General features: G+C 46.9%; 1 protein-coding gene across 1 annotated transcript in view; it reads right to left on the bottom strand.

Moving 5' to 3' along the window:
• Positions 1–17,218, bottom strand: part of ZNF746 (zinc finger protein 746) — a 71,581-nt gene that overhangs the window by 2,513 nt on the left and 51,850 nt on the right. Inside the window, exons 3-7 of the mRNA XM_007469879.1 lie at positions 16,893–17,011; positions 13,908–14,207; positions 13,703–13,784; positions 12,590–12,703; positions 461–652 (exon numbers count right to left, since the gene is read on the bottom strand). Coding sequence (XP_007469941.1) covers positions 461–652; positions 12,590–12,703; positions 13,703–13,784; positions 13,908–14,207; positions 16,893–17,011 — 807 coding nt within the window. The remainder of the gene's footprint in view (positions 1–460; positions 653–12,589; positions 12,704–13,702; positions 13,785–13,907; positions 14,208–16,892; positions 17,012–17,218) is intronic.

Below are 17,218 nucleotides of genomic sequence, written 5' to 3'. Positions count from 1 at the left end.
AAGAAGCAGGCAGACCCCGTGGGAGAGGCGGAGCAGCTGCCCCGAGACCCCACCGGTGACTCTCCTGCCCGAGCACAACGACCCCACCTCTCCTGAACCAGTTTGCTTCTGTCCCCTTCTCTGAGGCACCAGGAAGCTCAGACGTCACACTCTTGTCATACAGCCCCTCTTTAATAGGAGGCAGCTGGTGATTTAAATGTCCAGTGCTGGGGCAAGAAGCCCAGGAGGGGGCTGGCAAGAGTGAGGCGGAGGAATACCAGGACAAGAGCATCGTGGAACCCAGAGGGACCAGCAAGATATCCTTCGGGGCAACCCCTGCCATAAGGCGGGAAATCTTCTAAACTCGTCAGGCCACAGCCCACAGCCCCCCACAAGGCTTGCAGGGACTTCTTCTCCCCAGGTCCTGCCCTCAGTCCCTGCATCTGGTTCCTGCTGTCTGCTCCCAGCCTCAGCCACTCACCAGAGGCAGCATCGGTAGAGACGTCTCCTGCTCCAGAGTCCAGCTGGCTGAGGCCCCACGGCTCCTCCCCGATATCTGGCTGTCCGGCTGCCCACGCCTCCACGCCTAGAGCCTGCTGCTCCTGGAGCTGGAGCTCACCTTCTTGCTTGATCTGCATTAAGAGGTCAGGGGCAGGAACGGGGGGCCCTGAGCCTGAGAAAAAGAGAGTGCGTGAGTGACAGCATCAGGGGCCCTGGGGCGGACACACATCCAGCCAAGGAAAGGCACACGGGGCCTTGCAAAGGTCAAACAGCAAAAGAGCCTGGTGGAGAGGGAAGGCAAGAGCTCGAACAGGGACTGCGGGGTCTTCCAGGCAAAGCATGTGGTCACGTGGTATTGAGCACGCGGGTCAGGCAGGGAAAAGTGAGGAATACAAAATGCATTCTTGGACTTCCCTGGTGGTGCAGTGGTTAAGAATCTGCCTGCCAATGCAGGGGACACGGGTTCGAGCCCTGGTCTGGGAAGATCCCACATGCTGCAGAGCAACTAAGCCTGTGTGCCACAACTACTGAGCCTGTGCTCTAGAGCCCATGCACCACAACTACTGAGCCCGTGCGCCACAACTACTGAGCCTGTGCTCTAGAGCCCATGCACCACAACTACTGAGCCCGTGCGCCACAACTACTGAGCCTGTGCTCTAGAGCCCGTGAGCCACAACTACTGAGCTCGTGTGCCACAACCACTGAAGCCCGTGCGCCTAGAGGCTGTGCTCTGCAGCAAGAGAAGCCACCACAATGAGAAGCCCGCGTACCGCAACTAGAGAAAGACCGCGCACAGCAACAAAAACCCAACCTAACCAAAAATAAATAAATAAATAAATAAATAAAACAAAAAAACGCATTCTCAGGGCTGGATCTCTGGTCCATGGGCAAGACTATGCTGGCCTAGGGAGGTCCTGCTCTCACTTTAAATGCAGAAATGCTAGATAAAATCTACCCCCGTCCCCAAAACCTTACCCCTACACATGTATTTATGTGAGCACAAAAGAAAGATTCCAGATGTAAGAATCAAAGAAAAGGGCTTCCCTGGTGGCGCAGTGGTTGAGAGTCCGCCTGCCAATGCAGGAGGCGCGGGTTTGTGCCCCGGTCCGGGAGGATCCCACATGCCGCAGAGCGGCTGGGCCCGTGGGCCATGGCCGCTGGACCTGTGCGTCTGGAGCCTGTGCTCCGCAACGGGAGAGGCCATGGCGGTGAGAGGCCCACGTACCGAAAAAATAATAATAATAATAAAAAAAAAAGAATCAAAGAAAAAACACAAAGTCAAATCAAGAGTTTGAGCAGGAGCCAAGCAGAGCTGTTGAAACAGGATGCAGGCCTTAGGGGCGGGGCTTTGATGTCCGAGTGAGGTGAGAGCAGAGCTGAGCTGCCTGCATCAGCCAGGAGCCATGAGGCTCTGTCCCATCAGGTAGATGGGGACTAAAACCCCACCCACGTAGGGGCACAATAAGGAAGCTGCATCTTGTCCAGGGCCATGGATGGAAAAGCCAGCCATAATAAATTAGATTCCCGTGTCCACACTAACTTCATACTAACCACGTGGTGCAGTTGAGAAAAGTTGAGAAATTCACAGAAAAATTGGCTGAGAACCACGGCAACCCAGGAGGGCCTCAAACAGAGGCAAATGCAAACCTGCCCATAGGGGCACACCCACAAGGCAGGCCTTAAGGTGCCCCTACTAAAAGGCTAAACTTACAAACCAGAAGAGGAGCCAAACGGCATGAGAGCCATGGCAGAACTCAACTCCTGCAAACTACAGAAAAGGAATAGGCTGAAGGATACAGTAGCATAAGTATGTTTAAAATATTCAAAGAAATAAAAGAAGGAACAGAATCTGTAAGGCAAGAACAGGAAATTATTTTTAAAAAGGCAGATGTGAAAGAGAACCAAATAGACATTCTAGAAATGACAAAAGCAGTCATGGTAATAAAAAATACAATGGCTGGCTTAACAACAGAATGAACACAGTTGCAGAGAAAATTAGTGACTTAGAAGATGGATCTGGGGAAACAATCCAGAGTACAACACCGAGAGATAAAGAAATGAAAATATGAAAGAGAAGTTAAGACACGGAGGATTAAACGAGAAGTTCCAACATATGCTGGCAGAAATCCCAGAAGGAGGGAATAAGAAATGGATACGTGGCAACAGGTAAAGAAATAATGGCTGAGAATTTTCCAAAATTGAAGGCATGCTGAGCCCATGGTTTGAAGGAAAACACCACTTGCTAAGTAGGAAATAAAAAAGAATATAAACCTAGACAATATTCATGTGAAATGGAACAGCAAAGACAAAGAGAAAATCTTAAAAAGCACCAGAGAGAAAAGAATGACATTCAGACTGAAAGCAGATTTCTATCAGCAAGTACGATGTCAGAAGATAATATTTTCAAAATGCTGAGGGAAAATAGCTGTCAAAATGAGGCTAGTATAATTCTCATTGCACAAACTAGAGAACAGTATATGAAAAAATTCATAAAATGATCATTTATGAACAGGTATGCAAAGGTTCTAAATGAGAGAAATATAAATCAAATCCAGTAATATGTTTTCAAAAAAGAAGAGACAGTACATTATGAACAAACTGGGTTTATCCTGAGAACTCAAGGATAAGCTACCCCTGGACAATACAGTAACACAACTCACAAACAGATTAATGGAGAAAACAATAGTCATCTCAACAGACACAGAAGCAGCATTCAACTCTTCTATTTCTGGCATATGGCTGGCTAGCTGTGCAGAGGAGCTCCTCTCAATATGGAGTATCTAAAAATGATGGGTAAAGTATAAAAACACAAAAATTTTTAAGCATGGATGACCTCTAAGAAAGCCTAAGTCAACCATGGTAAACTGTAGGGCATCTCCCATTCCCCTACTCCTGGGCTACAATGGACTGTGCACACCTGGGGTAGACAGATGTGAGAAGCCTGGTGCTTAAGCAGGGTGGAAGGTTGGGCCGGAGACCCCTCACCACCACCACACACATAAACCTGGGACCAAAGAGCAATGTTCCCAGTGCACTAAACATAAAACAAAGGTGAAAACCTGCCCTGTGAAAGGCAACTGCCCATTCTGGCCTTTGGTCTTAGCTGAGTGGGGAGAACAGTCTCCCCTGGGAGTTGACACACCCCAGGCTGGTGCTCCAAACTCATTAAAAATAATAACAGTTTAAGGAGGAAAAAATCTAAATGAGTCATTCTCAAGGGAGGCGTGGGAAAAAAATAAATACAGAAAAGGCAGGGTTAAGGTCTCACAGCACAATTTAAGATGGTGGCTAAGAATCCAAACACCCTGGTGGCCATGGTCAATGTCAATGATCTAGACCAGCACCGTACAACAGAGATCAAGGTGGGCCACATATCTAATTTTAGGTTTGATAGTAGCTACCTTAGAAAAGTAAAAAGAAACAGGTGAAATAATTTTAGCAATATTTTTTTAACCCAATATATCCAGAGTATTCATTTAGACATATTTCATCCCTTTAAGTGCTCGATAGTCACATGTGGCTGGTGCCTACTGTTCTGGACATTTCACATGTAAAGATGAGCAGACTAAAAACAAACAAGAAACTCAGCTATGTGCTGTTTATAGGAGACACACCTAAAACAGAAGGATGCAAAAGCAGTGTGAGACAATAAAAGATATGCTAAGTCAAATAAACAATTAAAAACAAAAAGATGTGGTTATACCATATCAGATGAAATAGACTTAAAAAGAAAAAAATCCATAGAAATAAAAAAGAATCACTGCACAATGGTAAACTGACCAGAAAGATAAAATAATTCTATGATTTAAATCTAATAACATAGCTTCAAAATAATAGAGCAAAACTGACAAAACTCCAGGAGAAGTGAACAAATCCACCTCCTCTGTGGGGGACTGACATACCATTTTCCATAACTGGTAAACCAAGCCAACCAAAGATTATAGGATCTGAACAACACTATTAACAAACTGACCAAATGGACATAAGCATAACTTAAAGACAAGGAAAGCTTCTCAAGCCATACAAAACATTAAGAAAAAATGAATACTTTCTAGGCCATAAAAAAAACTTCAATAAATTTTAAAAGATTAGTATTTTACACATCTATTTTCTAACTATAACACCATTAAGTTAGAAATCAATAACAGATATCCTCAAACTCCCCATATATACTAAAATTAAAAAAAAAAAAAAATATATATATATATATATATATGCTTTCTAAATAATCCAAGGCTCTAAGGACAAATCACAATGAAAATGGAAGCTATTTGGAACCCAATGCTAATGAAAAAATTATCAAAATGTGTGTCTGCATCTACATGGTACTTAGAGGAAAGTTTGTAGCCTCATATATTTATATTAAAAAAGAGGAAACAGGTTGAAAATGAATAGGTCAAGCAGTCAATGCAAGATGTTAGAAAGTAACAACAATAAAAGCAATAAAATAAAAATAAAAAGAAAGGAAATACTATGAGAGTGTAAATTAATGAAAGAAAAAACAAAGAACACAGAGAAGCAAAAGTTGGTTCTTTGGAAAGGATACTAACCAATACATCTCTAGCAAGATTATCAAGAGAAAAGGAGAAAAGCACCAATAACCAACATGAAGAATGAAAAAGGGACATAATTATAGATGTAGCTGAGATGAAAAACTAGAATATTATGAACGTTATTCCAAGAAACTTGACAACTATGGGGAAATGAACAAATTCCTCAGAAAAACTAGAACTTGCCAAAACTGAATAAAGAAGGTCCTACAACTACTAAAGAACTTAAATCAGTAGACAAAAATCTCCCCCACAAAGAAAAACATTCAAAGAATAGATAATCCCAATATTACACAAACTCCCTGAGCAAATAAAAACAGAGGGAATACGTCATAACATATCTTTAATATCAAAACCAGCCAAAGACAGTCTGAGAAAGGAAACGTAAAGGCCAGTCTCACTCATGAACAAAGGTTCAAAAATCCTAAACAAAATAATTAGCATATTAAGTCCAGCGATGTATATAAAGGATCATGACCAAGTTAGGTTTTTTCCCCAAAATTGCAAGGTTGGTTCAACATGAGAAAATGACATAATTTACCATACTAGCAGGTTATAGAAGAAAAATCATATAATCATCTCAACAGATACCAAAATAGCATTCCATAAAAATTCAACAGCGATTCCTGTTAGAAACATCTAGTCGACCAGACATCTACAAAACTCTTTTAACCTGATAAACAGCACTGATCAAAAAACTTTTAACAAATATTAGACTCAATGTGAAAAGTTAAAAAGTATCTTCTTTAACATCATGAACCAATAAGATACCTGTTGTCATCACTTCTATTTAAGGATTTTCTGGGAGTTCTCAGCCAGCACAATAAAACAAGAGAAAACTAAATCATAAAGATTTGAAACGAAACAAAAAATTCTTATTACTTATAGGGGATATGATTATCTTTTCAGAAAACCTGAGACTCATCAGACAATTATTGGGAAAGTTATTAGTACTAATGAGACTTTTGGCAAGGTTCCTAGATAGAAATATTGATAAATAAAAGACAATTGCATTTTGGTCTACTCTTAGGGTTTTAAGGGAGCCTGACAATTACCATTTTTCTTCCCTGTCATGGATCTTAACCATTAGAGAAATATAACAAAAGAGGAAGGCTGGTGAGGGTAGACTCTTTTTATTACTGATAAATGAGGATGCAGCTTTTATGTAAGAGGGGCCCTCAGCACTGACCCTGGATCAGGAAGTCACCCTGGACCATGGTGAAGGAGGCTCTCCCCAGCAGAGCAGCAGAGCCTGCCTGTCCCTGGGGGCAGCCAGCTGCCCAAGGAAAGAAGGTTGGGCAAGGACTGTGCTCGTACAATCCTTGCTCCCGAACTCCCCGATGAGGTGCACCCCTGGTGGCACCCCTGGTGGGCTGCCTAACTGGGTGGGAGAGAACGGGATGTTACATAACTGAGCCCTGTCACAGGAGAAAAAGCACCAGGGAAGGGTGTGCCCTGCCCCCAAGCCCCCAGCACACACCAGCAACAAACAGAAAAAGGCACCACTGACAACAGCGATGTAAAAAATGCAAAGGACGGAGGAATACAGCTAACAAAAAAATGTATAAGACCTTGTTTGAAGAAAGTTATAAAACTTCACTGAGACGTTACAGATGAGATAAATGGGGTGACTTAATGATATTCACCCTTAATATAGTAGGGGTCAATTCTCTGCAAAACGATTAATAGAATCAATGCAATTCCTACCACAATCCCAACTGGATTTTTCAGGGAATTTGCTAAGGGAATTAGAGAGTTTACCTGAAAGAGCAAAGGAAAAGAAGACCTAGAGTGCCAGTGAGAAAGTACTAGGGTCCCAACCTCCCACGGCCATAAAGTCTGTTCCAGATGGATTAAGAACTTGAACGTGACAGGCAACATTTTAGAAGAAAATATAAGATGATGTACTACGGCCTTGAGGTAGGGGAAAATTGCTTAACTACGACATAAAAAGGACAAACCATGAGGGTAAAAAATTAGTCCAAGTAAGTTAAAATTAAAAGCATCTGTTCTTTAAAGCATATACCGTAAATGGAGAAGATTTACACATATCTCACACAAAAAAATTGATATTCAGAATAGTAAAGAACTCTTACAAATCAATATGTAAAGCGAAAACAAAAGAAAGATGGACAAAAGGCATAAACAGGCATTTTATAGGAGAGGAAAGACGAGTGGCCCATAAACACAGGCTATTACATTCAATCTCATTAATTAGGAAAATGCACATTTTAAACTATAAATTTTAAACCATTTCACTCCCACCAGATGGGCAGAAATTAAAATGTGAGGCATTTCCAGGGCTGGTGAGGATGGGGTGCAGCGGGGACCCTGGCGCTGCTGGTGGGTGCTGTCTGGCACCACCACTTCAGAGCACACTGAGCCGTTACCAGGAAAAGCTGAGCATGCACTTTTCCTATGACCCAGCAGTTTCACACCCGGGTCTATACCTAGAGAAACTTTTACACATGCATAAGAATTTCCATCACAGCATTGTTCCTGAAAGCACAAAAGTTGGAAACAACACAAACACCCATCAACAGTAGAAGGAATAAATGCATTGTGTTATATTCATAAAACAGACACTATAAAGTAGGGGAAATCATGAAAAGGAATGACTACAGCTACACTACATCAACATGGATGACTCTCAAAAACAAAGTCAAATGAAAAAAAAAGCAAGTTACAGAAGAATATATATGGTATGATCTCATTCATAAAAAGTTCAAAACCAGGTTAAACAATGTTACTTAGGAATATATACATAGGTAATAAAAATGTAAGGAAAAGCAAGGGACTGATCTCTTTATCTGTGAGAGGAAGGGAGGGGTCTGGGGTCTGGGAGGGAGAGTGGGGTCTTGGAAATAGATCGGGTTATGATCTATTTCTTATGCTGGGAGTTGGGAATATGGGTGTTTATCAATCGTTCTCTAAACTTTATGTATTTTGTTTATGTTATGTATTTTATTCTGTATGTATTTTGCTTCTGTTATATAATACAAAGTAAAATGTATTAAAGAAATATTAAAAAAACAACACTTGATACAATATAACATTTATTCACGATTAAAAACAGTGGCCAGAAGTGGAAGGAAACTTCTTTTAAACTAACGGTATCTTCAAAAGTCTATGGCAAAAATCATCCTAAATGCCGAAACTCTCTAAGTATCCCACAGACAAGGATGCCAGCTATCACAGCTACTATTTAACCATGTCGTAGGCCCACTGCTAAACCAGAAAAATAAAGTTACGAACATTTGAAAAGAAGAGATAACTTTTGTGCTATCTATGGAGAGCACAATTGTGTATGTAAAGAACCTAAGAATCTAAACTGACTAGTCATTAGAAGTAATAAGAGAGTTGAGAAAACTGTTTTTCTTACTTAACGAAGTCAACAGCTTTGCCGCACACCTGCAACAACTATTTAAAACAAGTAATTAATTTAAAAATCTCATTCACAACAGAAACAACAATGATAAGGAGAAAACTGTAAAGTCCTATTCAGGCACACACAGGAGGCTTCAGTAAACAAGTCTTCCTGTGGGTAAGGGGGCTCAATACTGCAATGACAGTAATTCTCCAGAAATGAAATTACAAAGGAAATGCAATTCCAATCAAAATTCCAACGGGATTTCTGAGAACCTGACACAAAGATTCTGAAATTCATCTAGAAGAACAAAGGTCCAAGAATAGCCAAGAGAAGTTTAGAAGAACCAGTAGGGAAAGCTTAGTCTACTACATATCAAGGCTTAGTATGAAACTGAAACAGTGAGAATTGGTGCAGAGATAGACAAAGAGACCAAAGAAACCAGTAAAGAGCCCAGGAACGGCGCGTGCATGTATGGAAACCTGGTTCGTGACCAAATGGGCATTACACATCATTGGAGAAAAGGGAGAGTCTCCAGCAAACTTTGCTGGAAAACTAGATGTCTTGTGGGGAAATTTTTAAAAAATTCTCCCTTATAACCTCCCCAAATATTCATTCTAGTTGGATTAGAGACTTAAATGTAAAAAGCAAAACTAGAGTGAGGCAGGAAAAGATATTTTAAGACAGAAAAAGCACAGATCATAAAGGAAAAGACTGGTGTTTATGACTCTACCAAAAATTAAAACTTCTATCTAAGAACTACAAAGTTAAAAGACCTGCCACAGACTGGGAGAAGATATTTGTAATGCAAATAACAGACAAAGCGTTAGTATCCAGAACTATATAAAGAGACCTGAATCAGTAAGATAATGAGAAACAACAGTAGAAAAACAGAAAAAGATAATTCACGGAAGCAGAAACCAAATAAACATCTGAAAATGCTCAGCTCCACTAACAACTGGGGAAATGCAAATTAAAACAAGATACCATTTCACTTCCATCAGATCGGCAAACATCTAATTCTGAAAAGTGGGCAAGGAAGTAAGAAAGCAGGTCCTCTTAACTTCTGGGGAGTATGTAAGCCAGTGTGACCATGGGGAGGGTGATCTGGCAATGGCAGAGGTGCAGACGGGCATGCCCTCCACACTGGGATTCCTCCTCCAGGTCTATTCCCTAGAGAGACAGCAGCACATGGACACGAAAAGACACCTTGAAGAATGGTGTCCAGTACCACTTGTGACAGTGAAAAGTTAGAAACAGCTTAAGTGCAACTCAGTGGAGGGATGGATAAAAAATTGTAATATAGTTGCTTTTGGAATGCTGAGCATCCATTAAAATGAATGAACTTGATTTATATGCATCAACAGAGATAAGTATGAAATACAGAATACTGAGTGATAGATATGATGACACGTGATTTTTCAAAACACAACAAAACCATTATTATGTATTGTTTATGGCTACATATGTGTACAAGAGAAGTTTAAAAATGTGGATAGAGAGGACAAACATCAACTTCTGGACAACTGGCTGCCCTGGGGAGGAATGAGGCTGGGAGATCTAAAAAGGAACTTAAATTGTATCAGAAATATATTATATACACACACGATTTAAATTATGAAACACAGGATACATTCAAAAATAGTTATTAAATTCCTACTCTGTGCTAGGCAGTGTTCTAGGAGGCCAGAATGATTATATGAACAAAACAAATAAAGTTCTCATCCTCTTGAAATTTACATCCTAATGAAGGTGAGGGTGGGGACCAGACACATACACATCTATCAATGGAAACATATATAATCTATAAATATGAAATATATTACAGTTATACATATGTAATATCTATGTCTATATAAAGTCTATAAATATAAAATATATAATAATCTAAAATACGAAATATACATAATGGACGATATCGGATATGGAACAAACCAAAGTAGGAAAGGGAGACTGGAAACTCTGGGTGGGGAGAGGGGCTGCCATTTTAAATAGGGTGATTAGGGAAAGTCATACTTCAGCAGAGACCTGAAGGAGGCAATGGGTTGAGCCCAGGAAATATCTGAAGAGCACTCCTGGCAGAGGGCACTGCCAGGTGCAAAGGCTCGGAGACTGGGCCAGCCTGGAGTGTTGCGGGAACAGCAAGGAGGCCAGTGTGGCTGGAACTGAGCGAGTGGGGGACAAGCAGAGGGAGAGGCGCCCGGCTGTGTGAGTCGATGGAAAGCCAGCAGGGGTTGGGAGCCAAAGGATGCAGGACTTGTGCTGTAAAGGGGTCACTCTGGTTGCTGGGTGGGGAGCAGACTCTGGAGGATTAGGGCAGGAGCAGGGAGACTGGCGGGAGGTGCCCGCGATACTCTAAGCAGGAAACCACGGGCCTGGGGGCAGGGGGACGGGCAGGAGTCTGGAGGAGTGCTGGCAGGGTTTCCCGACGTGGGGGGCTGGGCGTGAAAGAGGGTCAGGGATGGCCCCTGTGTTCTGGGCCAGCAGCTGGAGGACGGAGGGCTCCTACTGCAGTGGGGAGGCCTGTGGGAGGAGCAGGTTCTGACGGGCAGACGAGGAGCTCGGGGAGGCACGTGCTCCAAACGGGCTGTCCGGCAGCTGTCCACGTGCAGACAGACCGGGCGGCGGGCGTGCAGGATTCAGGGAAGAGGCCCCGGTGGGAGTGCCCACCGGGAGGACGGAGTGTGGGCGCAGAGAGAGGCGGCAGAGGGCTGAGGGCACCCCAATGCTTAAAGATCAGAAAGGGCGGCAGGAAATAGCAAAGGAAAGGTGGGAGGAAAACCAGGAGAGGCTATACTGAGGAGCAACGACCCCAGTGACAGCAGCGCCCTCCAGGCAGGGGAAGAGGGTGAGGAAAGGGCAGGAAGCAGGTGTCTGCTGGGCAAGAATGGGTGGACAGCTGGGGAGGAGCCCGAGGATTGGCGGCCTTGCTGAGCACCCACTTCCCCAAGCACAGTTGGGAAGATTTAGGGGTTGAAGAGAAGTGGGAGAGGAGGTCTGACGAGCGGCTGCACGAAGCCCAGAGAGGGGTGGGTGGACCGGGGGTCCCGGCTTCTTGGACCGAGGTGGGCGGGGATTAGGGCCACCCAGGGTTCCTGTGACGGGCTCAAGGCCGAGAGGGGAGCTCTGAGTGCCGGAGGGGAGGGCTGGGCAGGGACTCGCCAGAAGCCACCACATTTCCAGGCCCCTATTCACTCTCATTATCGTGTATATTTATTACATCCAGGGAGGCCTCCACATACAATAAAACAAAGCTCCGGGGAACCTCCCACCCAAGGTAAGCCGCTGGCAGCCCCACGTGTCATAACTATCTTTTCCATCCAGACAGCACTCTGCTCTTAGTCAATTTCTAGCTTTCAGCACTGTCCCTGTTGACTTAAACTGGTGAATGATTTCTGAACACGGTCTGCCCCGGGTAAAGGGAAAATCTAACTGCAAACACGGAAGACACATTTTGTGAATCACAAGTTAAACATATGAGACTTTTTAGTAACCTAGGTGTTCAGACGAAAGGGAAGCCCCAAGGCAGGTGGTGCAGACCAGGAATCTTGGGAGGAGGTGGGCTTGAGCCTGCAGGGGCGGTGTCTGCCTGGTAAGTGACAGACCGTTGCTGACCCCCAACCCAGCAAGGTCTTCCCGTCAGCCATTTGGCTTTTCTCATGTGTCTACCTGTCCTTTCCTTAACTTTCAAAGATGCTGACTGGCCCAGGAAAATCTGAGACCGTAGTATCGGGTATCCAGATTCACCTTTAAATAAATCAGTGACTCTAACCATGTTGAGACATGGCTAAGGGGTTAATGTTCTGTGATTACTAATGGTTTTAAGTGAAATTTGGTTCTCGGGTGGAGGCGAGGCTGACTCTTTGTAAAGCTATGAGTGAATTAAATTTTGTCTTTATTATCTTCCACCTTCCTGTCTGTGTCTCCCTCGTTCTTTCCTTAATGCTGAGCCACTGGCACCATCTCTTTCCTAAAAGACTAGGTTTGTTGCCTGTTTTCACGCTTGGAAGTATTCCTGGAGTGTTAGCTGAACAGGCTATAGGTCATAATTCAACTATAAGAAAACTCAGGTTTAAAACATTGATGTTTTTCCTTGGCTCTCCCTGGAAAGAAGGTCACACCTTCCCTGGCCCTTTACTTTTGCTTCCATCTGATTGCCTGCTATCCCCCTAGCCTTCCCCCAACCCCTCACCTGGACTCGGGTCCACAGGAACATCTGGAACCTTGGGGCCAGTGCGACGCCAGCTGCACGGCTCCTTCCCCTGTTCAATCTGGGAGAGGACCTCGGGCTTGGAGATGGCATAGTCTGGGGAAAGACAGTAGGGTTAGCTTTTGCCATGTTCCGTTCAGAGCTGGGGACAGGCAACCTGGGAAACCAAGATGGCCTAGAAACTACATTTCTTGATTGGTAAAGGGCAGTGGTTCCCAACCATAGGCAAGTTTGCCTCCTAGGGGACATGTGTCAAAGTCTGAGACACTTTTGGTTGTCACGACTGGGGGCTGGAGGAGAGGTGCCACTGGCGTCTGCTGGGAAGAGGGACACTGCCGAACATCCTGTGAGGCACAGGATGGCCCCCAAAACAAAGCCTCATCTGGCCCAAGATGCAGTGCTGAGCTGAAGACACTCTGGTACAGGGTCTCGAGGTGAAGAAGCCGTACATTCCTGCAAACTGAAATAGAACCTCCCACCCGCACCTGCTCCCAGCCTCATAACCATGCCTTTCTGCCTTCAGACCTGGGGTCACACAGACACCATCCCAAGAGGTAATAAGCCCAGAAGAAACAGTCCAGGCCTTCTTGGGGGGTACTGCATGAAGGGAGCGGTGGCAGGCCCAGGGTCTGGGGAAGCCTCCAGGTGTGAAGGCAGCGCTGGCTCTGAGAAGCATGGTCTGCCCACATTCTCCGCCGACCCAGAGGAGCGACTCGGTCAGGCCTCATGCCTCAGCAAGAGAAGGCGAGAAAAAGTCCTTCTCAAACTTGGGTTGATCCTACTGGATCTGAGAGCGGTGGGAGCCGTCTCCACTCCAGGTCTCAGCAGGAGAACAGAAATGGCTGTGCTCTGAGCCTGGTTAGGAGAGGGGCCACCATGCCTCCCGGTCTGGCACCCCGTGAACTTCACCAAGTAGAGGGCAGCTTTTGACTCAGTCACCCAGGGCTCATCTTTAGGAAGGAGGCGATAACCGCGCCTGGTCAAGGTTCCCAGCGATTTACGTATCCTTGGGACGAAAGCCACCAGAAGGAAGGAAGAGAGAAGCTGAGGTCTCCCCAAATCACACGTGACGAAGAAATGAGTCTCACGCCTTACCCAGGGAGACCAGCGTCTCGTAGTTGCCCCGCATCACGTGCTTGTACAGCTCCTTCTGCCACTCGGACAGGTTCCCCCACTCCTGCTCAGAGAAATACACGGCCACATCATCAAAGGTCACAGGCACCCGGAACCACAGTGTCACGCACGCTCACCCGCACGCTGACGGGCACGGGCTGTCCCACCCCCGGCGCCCAGGGCTTACCTTGGGGGCCTCGCCCTTGCTGCCCGGGGGCAGCCGCAGGATCCAGAAGTTCCTGTTCCTCAGCAGGTTCTCCACGTTCTCCAGCCGCCTCTGCAGCAGCCCGTACTCCTGCAGCAGGGTCCCCAGCACCGCCCACTTGCCCTCCAGCTGGTTCCCCAGCTCCACGGCCGTCTTCTCGCAGTCGGCCAGCTTCTTCTCGGCCATCCCGGTTCGACCTTCTAGGGAAAGCAAGCGGGCAGCCTGCGATTCGATCTTCCTCTCCATGGCCTGAATTGTAGCTGCCATTGTCCACGGAGAAATCTTGCAGAAACAGAGAGGAGACCAGCATCAATCATTCCGCCCGCCGTGTTCCTTGAGCCCCTCTCTCTGAGGCATCAGGGAGCTGAGTGGGGCAGCGCACGTGTGGGAAGTGGGGATGTCCTGTGCCACACGCCAGATCTCGGCCTGGCGGTCAGCTCCTCTGGGCGGGTGCCCTGCCTCCAGGCCTCTGCAGCACTCCTTGCAGACCCCCAGCAGGGCACTCGCCGCCCTATACAGTAACCTCCCGCATCCACCACTACAAGCTCTCTGAAGGCAGTGCTGCATCTCTTCACAGCACAGTGAGGGGCCCGTGGTAGGCGCTTGGTGCAATTTTGCTAAATCAACAGTGACTTCGCACTGCTGGGGTGTCTTTTTTTTTTTTTTTTTCCTTGCGTTATGCGGGCCTCTCACTGTTGTGGCCTCTCCCATTTGCGGAGCACAGGCTCCGGACGCGCAGGCTCAGCGGCCATGGCTCACGGGCCCAGCCGCTCCGCGGCATGCGGGATCCTCCCGAAACGGGGCACGAACCCGCGTCTCCCGCATCGGCAGGCGGACTCTCAAGCACTGCGCCACCAGGGAAGCCCTGCTGGGGTGTCTTAATGGAGAAATAGTAAACTGCAGATTTACTAGAGCCCCACCAGCACCTCCCATCATAATTGCACAGGATCTGTCTACTGATGATGACCTAGCAAAAAAAAACAACTGGTTCACTGAAACGACACAAACACAAGCGCTGCTCAACCGCTTTATTAAAAAGCAACTCGTGTCTCTTTAATAAACATGGAAATCTGATGACTAATTCCTTTCCACCCCAGGACAATCTAATTTTGTCCAATTACCACCCACCTCAAACTAAAAATCACCATTACTGCAAATCTCCCCCAGCCAAGAGTTAGACTTTTTGACAAAACACGAGCCCCTGCCCTTGTGAGACTGACTTTTTCTCTCACTATTCCCACCCTTCCCAAGGGGCGAATTACGGTCTCGGACATTGTTGTCACTGCCCCAGGATCAGTGACACACCTTACAGACTGGTGACGAAGATGAGATATATGCCATAAGGTTAGACTTTTATATGTGCTGCAACCATCATAAACCGTCATTCCCCTGACTTGCCTGTCGCTGGACAGTTCAATCGTGCCTTAGATGACCGGCAGCTGGGGACACTGAGGCAAGGGCACATTTTGCTTTGGGTAGGGCTCGACCACTAGACCCCCCCAACCCACATCTGACGGTAGGACCCATGGGTCAGAGAGGAAGCCCTGATATTTATACCTTCTGGCAGCACCTGAGGATCAATGGTACCCTTACAGCATTCTGAAAATTATTCCTAAACAGATGTTTGGTGACTTTCTGCAAAATTTAAAAGTGACTGGTAGGAACCCGTGTGGGTTCATTTAGAGGAAGTCACTGAGAACTAGAACATGGGTGGGTGCCTCAGAAAACAGCGACAGGAGAGTCTGAGCAGAGGCTGAACAAACTGGCAAGGATGGAGCATCAGGGATTCTGTGGTTGCTTGGAAGGCAGCTGGACCAGATGACCTCTGACCTGAAGAAGGTAGGGCTTTAGCTGGGCCTCAAAGGATGGAGACGAGCTGGACTGGCAGAGAAACAACTGGATGTGGGATTCCTGCTCAGGAGGTAGGTGGCTCTGCTCTGAGGCTGCAAAGACTGCACTGGGCTGGCACCTTGGGCTGGCGCAGCCCTGCCCCTGGGTGTGAGGCCACGTTTCTTCCCTTCCCCTCACTCCTCCTCTCTTGATCAATCCCAGACATACGACCCCAGCCTCTAAACGTTTGCTTCAGAAGTGTCCTTTCACTTTATCGCCCAGCTCCCCAACCCCAGAAATCCCACTCAGCCTCCAAGAGCATCTGAGTGCCATTATTATAATCTTTGTGTTCCAGGAAAAGGGCATCTGCATAAACTCCGACCTTATAAATAAGGCACATGCAGTTTTCTTACATTTTAACGGGGTCAGGGAGCCTCACGTGAGGCCTTCACACTATTTGGTGAGAGGTGGCGACTGTTTCTACTCAAGCCCAGCTCCTCACTGAATAGTGGGTGGACAAGATGGGGCTGGCCTCAGACTCCTGCCAGGGAAGCGGAAACTCTTTGCTTGAGAGGAGCTGATGGGAAGAGAACTCCAAATCCTTCAATGGCTCCCCACCCATAGGATGAAATCCAGGCAGGCCTTCAAACCCCTTCCAACTCTCCCTGCAGCCTCCTCTCCCCGTGCCTCCCTACCAAAACCATCTTTTCCAGGCAAACGACTTCTGTCTCCTCCTTGACCATGCCCGGCAGTGCCTGCCAGTCTGTGTCCAAGCCTCCTCCCTACCTGAAAAGCTCCACGGGTCCAGCTCAGCCTGATGAAATCCTAGCCTTCCCTAAAAGCCCAGCTCAAATCACAGCAGCACAGGCCAGGAAAGTGCACGCACCTCTTTCTGCTTTGCTTTACCATCACCAGTGTACCTGTCTGTTTCCCCCAAAGCGCCAGTGTGTCCCAGCACACAGAGCGACCCTGTCTTTCCACACCTTTTCTAGCCGTGCGATTCTGGGCAAGTTAACTTCTCTAGGCCTCAGGTTTTTCTTTTTTATGACAGAGAATCAGAGCCTACCCCCTAGGTTTCCTGTGAGGACAAAATCACGCCTAACAGGGCTGGTGCCGTGCCTGCGTCCCTCTACGAACCGGAGCAGCTGTCTTCCGCCCCGACCCCGAGCGAGCCGGGCACGCAGAGGGGCCTCGGTGCCAGCGGAATCGCCGCCGCTCGGGACGCCTCCCAGGTGCCACCAGGCCGCTGGGGGGAGCTGGGGGGAAGGGAACGCAAGGCTGAGCGGTGGGCAGAGAAAGGAGACGCGGGGTGGGGGGCGCGGAGACGAGGGGGCCAGCGGATGGGGCGGGGGCAGGAAGCCCCGGAGGGCAGCAGGAACTCGGCGTGGGGCGGCCTCTGGTGCGCGGACGGCCGGTCCCGCCCTGCTCAGGCTCGGCCCGGAACGGGGGGCCTGGCCGGCGGG

The sequence above is a fragment of the Lipotes vexillifer genome, unplaced genomic scaffold (assembly GCF_000442215.2).
Source record: "Lipotes vexillifer unplaced genomic scaffold, Lipotes_vexillifer_v1.1 scaffold472, whole genome shotgun sequence".
Classification (NCBI taxonomy): domain Eukaryota; kingdom Metazoa; phylum Chordata; class Mammalia; order Artiodactyla; family Lipotidae; genus Lipotes; species Lipotes vexillifer.
The sequence above is the reverse complement of the archived record's forward strand: the minus strand, read 5'-3'. Positions and strand labels throughout refer to the sequence as shown.